General features: G+C 41.7%; 2 protein-coding genes across 3 annotated transcripts in view; one reads left to right on the top strand and one right to left on the bottom strand.

Moving 5' to 3' along the window:
- The window catches only part of LOC113203733 (probable glucosamine 6-phosphate N-acetyltransferase), a 21,378-nt gene extending 19,392 nt beyond the window's left edge, over positions 1-1,986 (bottom strand). Inside the window, exons 1-2 of one of the 2 annotated variants that reach the window (XM_052272014.1) lie at positions 1,705-1,986; positions 967-1,120 (exon numbers count right to left, since the gene is read on the bottom strand). In XM_052272014.1, the coding sequence (XP_052127974.1) occupies positions 967-1,120; positions 1,705-1,722 (172 nt within the window). In that variant the 5' untranslated portion in view covers positions 1,723-1,986. The remainder of the gene's footprint in view (positions 1-966; positions 1,121-1,704) is intronic. The other variant, XM_052272013.1, reaches the window with a different exon arrangement.
- A 224-nt stretch (positions 1,987-2,210) lies between these two features.
- On the top strand, positions 2,211-9,437 carry LOC113203730 (actin-binding protein WASF3). The gene is made up of 10 exons (XM_026418559.2): positions 2,211-2,466; positions 3,444-3,723; positions 3,809-3,962; positions 4,057-4,171; positions 4,801-4,947; positions 5,032-5,348; positions 5,435-5,599; positions 5,723-6,161; positions 6,239-6,362; positions 6,449-9,437. The coding sequence occupies exons 2-10, from the start codon at positions 3,450-3,452 to the stop codon at positions 6,625-6,627; spliced, it is 1,914 nt and encodes a 637-aa protein (XP_026274344.1). The 5' UTR covers positions 2,211-2,466; positions 3,444-3,449; the 3' UTR covers positions 6,628-9,437.
- The last annotated feature ends 200 nt before the right edge of the window (positions 9,438-9,637 follow it).

Genomic DNA, 9,637 nt, shown 5'->3' with positions numbered 1-9,637 from the left:
GGGGGGGGGCGTATTGCCACCAGTGAGATGGCTCGGCCCGGCCCCACAACAGGCAACACGACGGAGTGTTTCCGTGTGTTTCTCTGGTTTCTCTTAGCGACTTGGACGATAGCGCCTGCCTCGCACTGGGTAGGCTAGCCCGCCAAACAGCCCTGTGAAGACGGCGGCCCGCCCTCGCCCCCTCGCCCTGCTCCAGCGCCCTCGCCCCCGAGATATCGGGCGTTGAGGCAACGTTTGGGCGCTAAACGTTCCTCCGCGGCACCTATCGGCTGCGGCACGCCCAGGAGGAAGCGCCACGAGTGCTCCATACACATTACCCTTTGATAGAGGTGAAAATAAAAAGGAAAGTGAAACGGGTTTCTCGGTCCGTCTGACGGACGGGACGAGACCGGGCATGTTGACCTTGAAGCGGGGCGGATCCAGCCCGCGTTCCAGAGCCGGTCTTAAGCGCCCCGCTCGGACCAGCGCAACGCCTGCCGCCCTCAGGCCTATTGGTCCACCCGCCACGTCAGGTACGTGCCCCCACCTCCCTCCCACCTCTTCCTCTTCCCCTGGATGCCTGGAATCCTTTGTTCCCGTCTAGCTCCGCGGTCTGAGTCTATGAGACCTCACACTTGCACTTGCTGCCATGTATAGATAGCACGAACACCTAACAACGCCCATTGGCATATCATTTCCGACAAATTTCAAATTCCAATCCCCCCCCCCCAAAAAAAAAATATCTCGTAGGTGTTCGACAGTAATGTCGGCTTTCTCCGCCGTTTGGTACATGCCTGCACCGGCCCTGGTTGCTCCAACGGTGCGGTACGCGCAGCGCACGGCTTAGCTCTTATGCAACGCGGGCGTGCAGCGCGTATACTGCTGACATGCAATCTGGCTGGCGATCTGGTCTAGAGCGTGAAAGGCCTCAATTGTGGCGCGGTGCGGTCGTTTGGCAGACACCGCTCCACGATCCGCCCCACTCACCCCGTCGGTAGTCGGCCCGCCGGAGGGGCCGCACCCTCAGCCCTTCCCCGGGCCTCGCCGCGGAGACGGGGGTGCTGAACTTGGTGCGGGCCTTGGAGAAGTCGAGTCGCTCCAGGATCTTGGGGTCGTAGAGCGGCTCCTCGCTAAGGATGCCCTGCGATCATAACGTTAAGCAGAGCAAAATGAGGGAGAGAGAAAAAAAATCATCCATTCGCTTTCCACCCCAACAACGAAATAACTCCAGGAATTCCCTCTGTTGTTTTGGGTGGAGGTTGTTTTGGGTGGAGGTTTTTTTTTGCACTGCAAATAACTGAAATGGAGACAGGTGGACCAAGGGGTGTACTTATTGCCGCTATTGTGGTAGTAAAAGGGACACCAAAGGTCGTTGTGGCGAGTAGACAAGTCGCCACCTTTGGTCAAAATAGGGAAGAATCTCTTTTGAATTTTTTAAATTTTATTTTTGATTGTTTGATGAATAAATTGTGATATTGACACTCCATCCATACCGGCCGACGACTCACTTCCCCAGAGAAGGGTTGAAGCCGGGTTGTTCACCTGCTGGAGCAAACTGCTCCATACGTCAAAGGGACACGTGGAAACGGTGAAATAATGTCATTTAATTGAAGTGAGACAGCAAACAGCAGCAAAGGAGACAACACTCAGGTTTTCGTCCAAATATTGAATGGCAACGTGCCCTTAAAGGGTTAGAAGATGGCCTTGAGGAAAGTTTTGACGTACCTCTCTGGGAGCACCCATTTTAGTCCCTGCTGCAGCTGCTAGGACAGTGCTCTTGACTCCCACTCCGTAAATCTGAGGGACTCGACGCACACTGACCGTTTCGAGCCTTCAATCCTGTGGAGTGGAAGGCCGATACCAAAACAAAACAAAACTTGCCAGCAGACCACTTTTCTTCCTTCCCACTTCTTCTTCAGTTGTTGAACTGGTTGGCAGCCCTGCAAGCTGAAATGACATTTATTTCTGTTTAACCTAAATTGCCTAGGTGTTTTAAAGCATTCCGTTGTGAAAATCAAATATCATTGGAAAATATTGATTATTAGTTTTCCTGCTTATATGCTAAGAAATGGAAGAATCTTGTTTTTTCACAAAAAGCCGCCACGAAGCAGAAGCCATGTAGTCAACTGTAAATAATCGGTTGATGAACTTGCATTATTTTGAAGCTAGGAAAGACAAAATTGAATTTTTTCTAATTTATTTCACTTACTCTTTGTACTGTTACGATAATACTATGTCCCTCATGATTAAACCTCCTACTTGACATGAAAATTACACATATTTTGATTGTACCATGGTTGGTATGTCTATGTCCAGTCGGGGGCTGTCATTAAACAGTCAACGCTTGTGACTGCGCCATTTTCTACGTATTTGTGTCAGAGGAATCTAGGCATTTATGTGATATTTGCCTTATTCCGAGGCCTCTGTGTAGGTTTGAATATTACAAACATCATGCATTGATTTCCACGTCAACGCGATCGCTGAAAGGTGAGTTTCACAGCAGTATGTAGTATATAACCAGTCCTTGTCAAAAAGTAGGCTTGCCGCTCTGCCCAGCAGTAGGTTATAGTGCCGATTTTTTAAATACCGATCCTCTTCAACTGAAAACCTTTTACTTTGACCATTTGGCACAACTTTTTTCACCGCTCTTTCAAACTCTGCACTGTAATTCGCCTTCCGACCGGCCGGCTTGCAAATCGATACTGTAAACACGTCATTTGGGCTTATGAGTGATAGTGTCGGCCCGTCGGCCCCGTCCCCTGCCTTTGAGGGAGCGGCAAGGTAGTCAATACGGAATATGCTCCTTAGATACTGTTTTGGCCCACCGCCGACGCTTGCGGCTTTCGAAAACTCTTTCATTACGATAGTTTTGCTGAAAACAACGCATTTGGTATCAGAACATTTAGTGACAACACAACCGGGACCTCCCCAGTGTATTGAAGTGGGCGTTAGTGCCCTCATTGCGCACTCGTAGCGTTAAGCCCCGACGGAGATACCCATTTCTGTTTCATATTGCGACCAGATCGATTAATTGTACATTTTTAAGTTTAAATAAAATAAATAATTTCGGATGTAGGTGCTTAACATTCGTTCCTATAGTTTTACCATTCTGCTATTACTATTTACATCCTTAAAATTATAAGGTTTTGCTGATATTTACATTCAAATGTCTCTAAATTCTTCTAGTTTTTTTTGTTTTTGTTTTTTAGTGTAGCTGTGGGCCTTTTTGCCCCCTCTACATTTTCCCCTCCTCCCAACTGGCAGTATCATTTGCTCATTGACATTTCCCATTGCCCCCTCCACTGGTCTCCATCCTGCACTGATTTAAACCTTGACTGTGGTAGCATCTGATAAAACTGTTGTCTTTATTTTGTCCTGTCCCCTTGGCGGGGCCTTGGAAGGTTCTGAGAAGTTATTTAATGCCTTTTTGGTTTTAAGTCTAATTAATCAATTTTATTTTACAGATCAAAATGCCACTTCCTAAGCGCATGGTTGAGCCTGTGCTGGTGTCAAGGAACACTATACCAGATGGCTTGACTCTTCCTTCAGAATTGGAAGCAGCTACAAATGGAACACTAGCTAATATAATTCGGCAACTATCAAGCCTTAGCAGGCATGCTGAAGATCTCTTTGGTGAACTTGAAAGAGAGGCCCACAATCTGCAGGATCGTTCCAACTCATTACAAGCTCGGATTGACAGATTGGCCATTAAAGTCACACAACTAGACAGTAATGTAGAAGAAGGTGCGCTTTTACTTAAATGGTTTGGTAGTACTGTATTAATTTTGATTTAACCTCTTTATAATAACTTTTGAAAACTCCCAAACAGTTTCACTACAAGACATTCATATGCGGAAAGCATTTAAAAGCAGTGTTGTTTTTGATCAACAAGTTGTTTCAAGAGACACAATGCCCACTGCTATGCTAGAAACATATCAGCAATGTGACAAACCTCCTCCTCTTCGCAAACTCAATCCATACCGGTATGTATTGCTATTGTTGTGAAATTTGTTTTAAAAAAATGTTGTAATCTAATTTCTAATTTACATTTATTAATTTTTTTCAACCATTTTACAGTGATGACGGGAAGGATGGACTTAAGTTCTATACTGATCCTAACTACTTCTTCGATTTATGGAGACAAGAAATGCTAAAGGATACTGAGCGGATGATGCACGACCGTGGGAAGAAGGTATGATGATGAGTGCTAAGTATTTAATTGCTCAACACACTGGGAGCAACGCCAATTGTCCTTGAATAAGAGCCAAGTCCTGAAGTGACTTCTATCAGCATCAGAGTGGATGTGTCTCACAAACAGCAGGGTTGTGTTTTGTGGCCTTTGGTTTCAGTCCTTACTATAGTAGTATGGAGGATAGATTTGAGCAGCTGGAGTATGATGTCTACAATCACATTCATCAGTGTGCTCACACCAGTGAAGAACTACTAAAATTCATGCAGTTTATCTCTGACCGTTGCTTAGAATTTCGCACTTTTCAAAATAATATTCTTGACAGCATTAAAAATTGTGATAGCGATGTAGCTCTTCTCAAACAGTTGAGTTCTACATTCCAAATTCATTCATTTAGTCTTAACAATAAGTTGATTGATTTGGAAGACCAAGTTAATGGTCTTAGTGTCCCCTTCTTATCGCCGTTATCCTCAAAAAGTTTAGTTATGGCTGTAGCCAAGGCAATAGGTGGTGTTTGTTCTAAACTGAGAGTGAGTCTTGAATGAAAGACGTAGTCTCAATTTCTGTAATGATAACCTTGTAGACTACATAGCTGTACATGTTTACAAACGTATTATCTTTTTCTCTCACAGCCTCACCGCCCAAGAAATGAAGGAGGTGGTGGACGTCACAAGAAACGACCGCGTCAACCTCATAACACCAGGGAGAGACAAAGGCAGTTAGCTCTAGGTCAGGGAGAGTACCTTATGCCTCAAAATGTTGATTACCGTACACCTCAGGTATTTAAATCCCTATTAATTCTTCCAAACCATGCTATTTTCAAACTTAACACTTTATCTAACTCAATTTTATTTGTTATGTAGCGTGTGCAGCATCCTGATGAAGCACTTCTAGTAATGGATCCAAGGCCACCAAGGCCTAACAGTATTGAGATCAGACGAAGCTATCCAGATCATGGCGATGGCCATTACAGCCCTCAACCATCAATTCACTCACAGCAATCACAGTATGGTCAGACTTCTCAGTATGGTCAGCCAGCTAACCAGCTTTACTCTCAGACTCAACAATACGCCCAGCAACATTTGCAGCAGCAACAGCAGCAACAATTAGCTCAGCAAAGTCAAATGAATTCAACACAACCTCAGCCACCCTTAAGTCCAACTGATACATCTCACTACAAGTGTGTATTGTTTCTTTTAATTTTTTTAATGACATAACTACAAAGTCAAATTTTTACTAACCTCTTTCTTTCTCTATGTTTTTCAGGTCAAACTATCCAGGAAGCTATGAGGATTCTGGTTATTATGGAACAGACGCATACCAAAGTCCAAACAGTAGTATTTATGGGCGGAGCGCTGCTGCGCGGGCCAACTCTCAGCGACCGTCACAACCCCCGCCTGCCCCACCCAGTGCCAATAACTCCAGTAACAGGTTTGTACAAATTTCCTTCTATACTGTAGCTTTTCCTTGCTGATTGGGCATGTGGCATTTATCGTGCTCTAGCGTTGTTGATTTTTGTTAGTATGTAATTTCATTTTATTATCTTTACTCTAGCACACCGACGGGTACTTCGGCCACCAACACGCCCACCAGGGGCCGCAGCATGAGTGCGGGACGCGACACGTTGCCGCCGCCGCCGCCGCCCCCAACAGAGGTGACGTCCAACGGCCCCGCTGTGCTACCGGGTCACCTCCTCAACAGAACCAACTCTGTGAGCCACTCGGGCAGTCGGTCAGGCAGCCCCCACTCTACGCCTACGCCAACTCCGCCCAGGCAGCTTAGCCGGGACGAGACTCCAGAGCCCCTGCACAACGATATCCTGCCGCCGCCCCCACCTGTGCCCGACATGCCCCCGGCCGCGGCGCCGCCTCCACCGCCACCACCACCCCCGCTGCCATCGGCACTGCCAAACGGCCAGCTGGGCAAAGCCCCTGGCACCACCTCACCCCCCCTCAATATCAACGGGGACATTGGCAAATCTCCCAATAAACAGGTACGTTGAGTATGGATTATTTTTCATCAAGCTTTGTAATTTATTCTTTTAAAATTAATTATCTTATTGCCCAGCAGATTACTTCTTCACCACCTAAAACGTCACCTCCAAAGATGGGAGATCAGGTGGCTGCACGCAAGGTTCATAACATCGGACCTGTTTGTGATACTCGCAATGATCTTCTTAAAGCTATCAGAGATGGTAAAGATTGTGGCATCAATGTATTTTGCATTTCTTTCTTCGGAGGTTTTTTTCTGCTTACTTACAGTCATGTCATTTTTCAACAGGTATCAAACTTCGTAAAGTTGAGAAAATTGAGCAGAAGGAAGTCGAAAGGGTCAATGCTCCCCTTGATGTTGCATCTATTCTGGCTCGGCGTGTTGCTGTTGAGTTCTCTGATTCAGACTCTGCTAGCGACAGCGAATATGATAGCGATGGCTGGGTTGAACAGGAAACAAGTGCATGACATGTCCGTTTTGCTCCGGACGTGTCATACGCCTCCTAATGGGTTATACTTTTAACCAGGAGCCGTATTGTAAATTAGACATGTCCGTTGCAGTTATAAAGTCATTGGCCATGACAGAAGTTACGAAAATCATGGGTGTCACAGCCATTGTCTGCCACTTTATTTCCTACATTACTCGTGGATGTGGGTAAACATACCTGATGTATTTGATAATATTCAAATATTACTACTGTACTATATGTCAATTTAGCCCTGTCTTTAGACATTTGTGCTTCTACCTAATCATGAATGATTCTTCTTTCCTTCACTGTTGGGAAAATACTAATGCTGGTAATAGTAATCATTTCAAAATTGTGGTACTGAGCCGTTAAGTCATCAATATGACAAAGTACTAAAGTTTAGGTATATTATTTTACATGAGTGCCATACATTCTGTATGTTTCTTTAGAAATTCCATGTTCTTTGAGGTATTTAATTGTGTGTAATTCTTTTTTAGATTAAACAACGATTAGTTGTAACAGCATCATGATTATCCTCAAGTATTCCAAATTGTATGGCTTTTGATCTCAGAAAGCCATTTTATACTGTAGACATTTCCTTCAGACTCATTTTGATAAGTTATCCTTATTTTCTCTTGCGTATGTCCATGCGGTCTCAAATTATTTGCATTAATTTGTTACTACTAGCATTAGAGTTTTCATTTACTGTATTGCTCATCTGGTCTATCTCACTGCATATTACAATTTTGTAAAGTATTGTGGATATATCTTTTTATCAAGCATTACCAGTTTCTCAAATAAAATTTGTCCTTTTCCCTGAACTTTTGTATATTGAAGTTACATTCTATATCAACCTCATGTGTTACACCTTTCACTGAACTATGCTTTTATGTAGTATCATGTGAGAGGTGTAGCACATGGGATTTTGTACATTTGTAACAAGGGTTTATTATTAAGGAGTTGTGTGGTCATGTGCATTTAGGGAGATCTTGTTTGTTGTTAAGGGAACACTGTCTATTGTAAATGCTCAGTCTATTATATATCTACTTCTAAAAAACAATAATATTTCCAAGTAACTATGGAATTTGTGTAAAGTTATATACTCTTGTGATAATTTTAAAAACATACTGTACAACGTTCTACATGGTGAAGTCACATGCTTTGTGATTATGTTGTAATAGGTATTTTATAAGTTTCAAACTATGCTTTACTGAAAGTGCTAAGATTATTATATTGATGTGATCCAAGGGAGCTGTGTTCATTATTACTTGTGAGAACGGCTTTATCCTTGGGTGAAAACCTCTGGTCAGTATCTTATTAGTCAAGTAGTTGCAACTCATAATCATATTGTCAGAGAAACTGTTTTATTGATTGTATTGTTCACCCAGTATCAGACACTCTAGTGGTTCTGTTGAGATGTACTGTAAGTCATTATTTACACCCAATTTTATGTCTTAAACCTCTTGGTAGAATAGGTATATCTTATCTATTTAAAGGTGAAAAGTTTTCCTTATTAAAAAAAAATTAGTCAGCTTTTTAATTATTTTTTTCTGTCTTTTATGGGTTTGATAATGTGGGTGGACAAGCTTACATGTTAAGAGATTGAAATAAAACCTACCAAAAGAACAAGGCCTATGAAATATATTTATGCAAAGTTTTGAGAATTGTAATTTACTATTTCCATTTTGCCGTGAGAGGTGTTTGTGATTCAAGGGGCGAGTGCTTGTCTGTAGGCCTATTCATTTCTGTCCTAATCACAATACATAAATCTTCTTTTGCATCTTAACATTAAATGAATGACAGATGATGTTTTGAGGGGAGCAGTCTAAATTTTGGCTTACCCTTTGTATACAAGCACTGGCATCAGTCTGTGTTAATGTTGATGTAAAGAAACTTATGGTTGTGTACATAATGTGTAAGAAGACTCTCATTTGCAAACTTACTCGGTACCTTGATCTTGTCTTAGGTTATCATTTTAGTTGGTGCAGAGAATTCATTTTGAGTTACCTGGGGAAAGCACATAACTCACATATTCTTTTTAGAGTTTTATTAGGGTCCAAAGATTTTGTTTATTCAAAATATTATTGTGTTCTGTCTACATTCAGTTACAGCGAATTATGTTTTCGTTACATAGTTGTACCATTATTTATAGCCTTTTAAAAATGTTTTTATTATATTTTCTATTCTTAAATTATTTATTCTGTTTTGAATTGTTTCTAGCCTTGTTGTTGTAAATCACCTACCCCCCGAGAGGGTTATTGTTATGAGTACAATACTTAAAGGCAAGGAATCCACATTTCTGAAAAATAATGTATGCAGACTTTATGGTATAGAACCTTGTTGAATTTCATAATTACATCAAGAGAACTTGCAAGTCTTTTGTTTTGTTTTAAAATTAAATGTAAAGCAATTAATTAGCCTGACTCCATGAAAGCTGTGGCCAACATTCTTTCCTTGGAATCTTTTATTATTTAATTGGGTTTGGATAATTTCTCCATTTGCCAGAATGTCTATCTGCTTCTTATTAACTCATTGAGTGCAGGTGATCTTTAATCCTTGCATTTCGGGCTGTGGTCATACTGTACTCAACATGTTCAGTGGCAGATTCATATTGCTTTTACATTATTGGGTTGATATTAGCTTTTAGAAGGACTTAATACATTCTGCATTGAGCATTTGCATTACAGCCCGTTTTATCCTTTAAAAAAATTCTTTTTTCTACCATTGATAGTTGGGATTTAGAACAAAATCTATGGTTAGACTGTATATATTCAACAAACATTTGTATATGAAATATATGTAATACACTGACATTGTTTATCTTTATTTGATCTATTGACTTCTATCAGTCTGCCAGCATTAACATCCCTAGTTACATGGAATTCACATTGCTTATTTGAAGTTGTTAGAGACTAGTTGTCACAAATACAAACACACCTAAACTAATGTATATTACATATTTACAGTTCATGTTGTAAGTTCTTAAAAAGTTAAAAGTATTACATAATCTA

Source organism: Frankliniella occidentalis, unplaced genomic scaffold, assembly GCF_000697945.3.
Source record: "Frankliniella occidentalis isolate FOCC.00 unplaced genomic scaffold, Focc_3.1 Scaffold184, whole genome shotgun sequence".
In the NCBI taxonomy this organism is placed as follows: Eukaryota; Metazoa; Arthropoda; class Insecta; order Thysanoptera; family Thripidae; genus Frankliniella; species Frankliniella occidentalis.
Note: the sequence above shows the minus strand (reverse complement) of the source record. Positions and strands in the feature narration are given on the sequence as shown.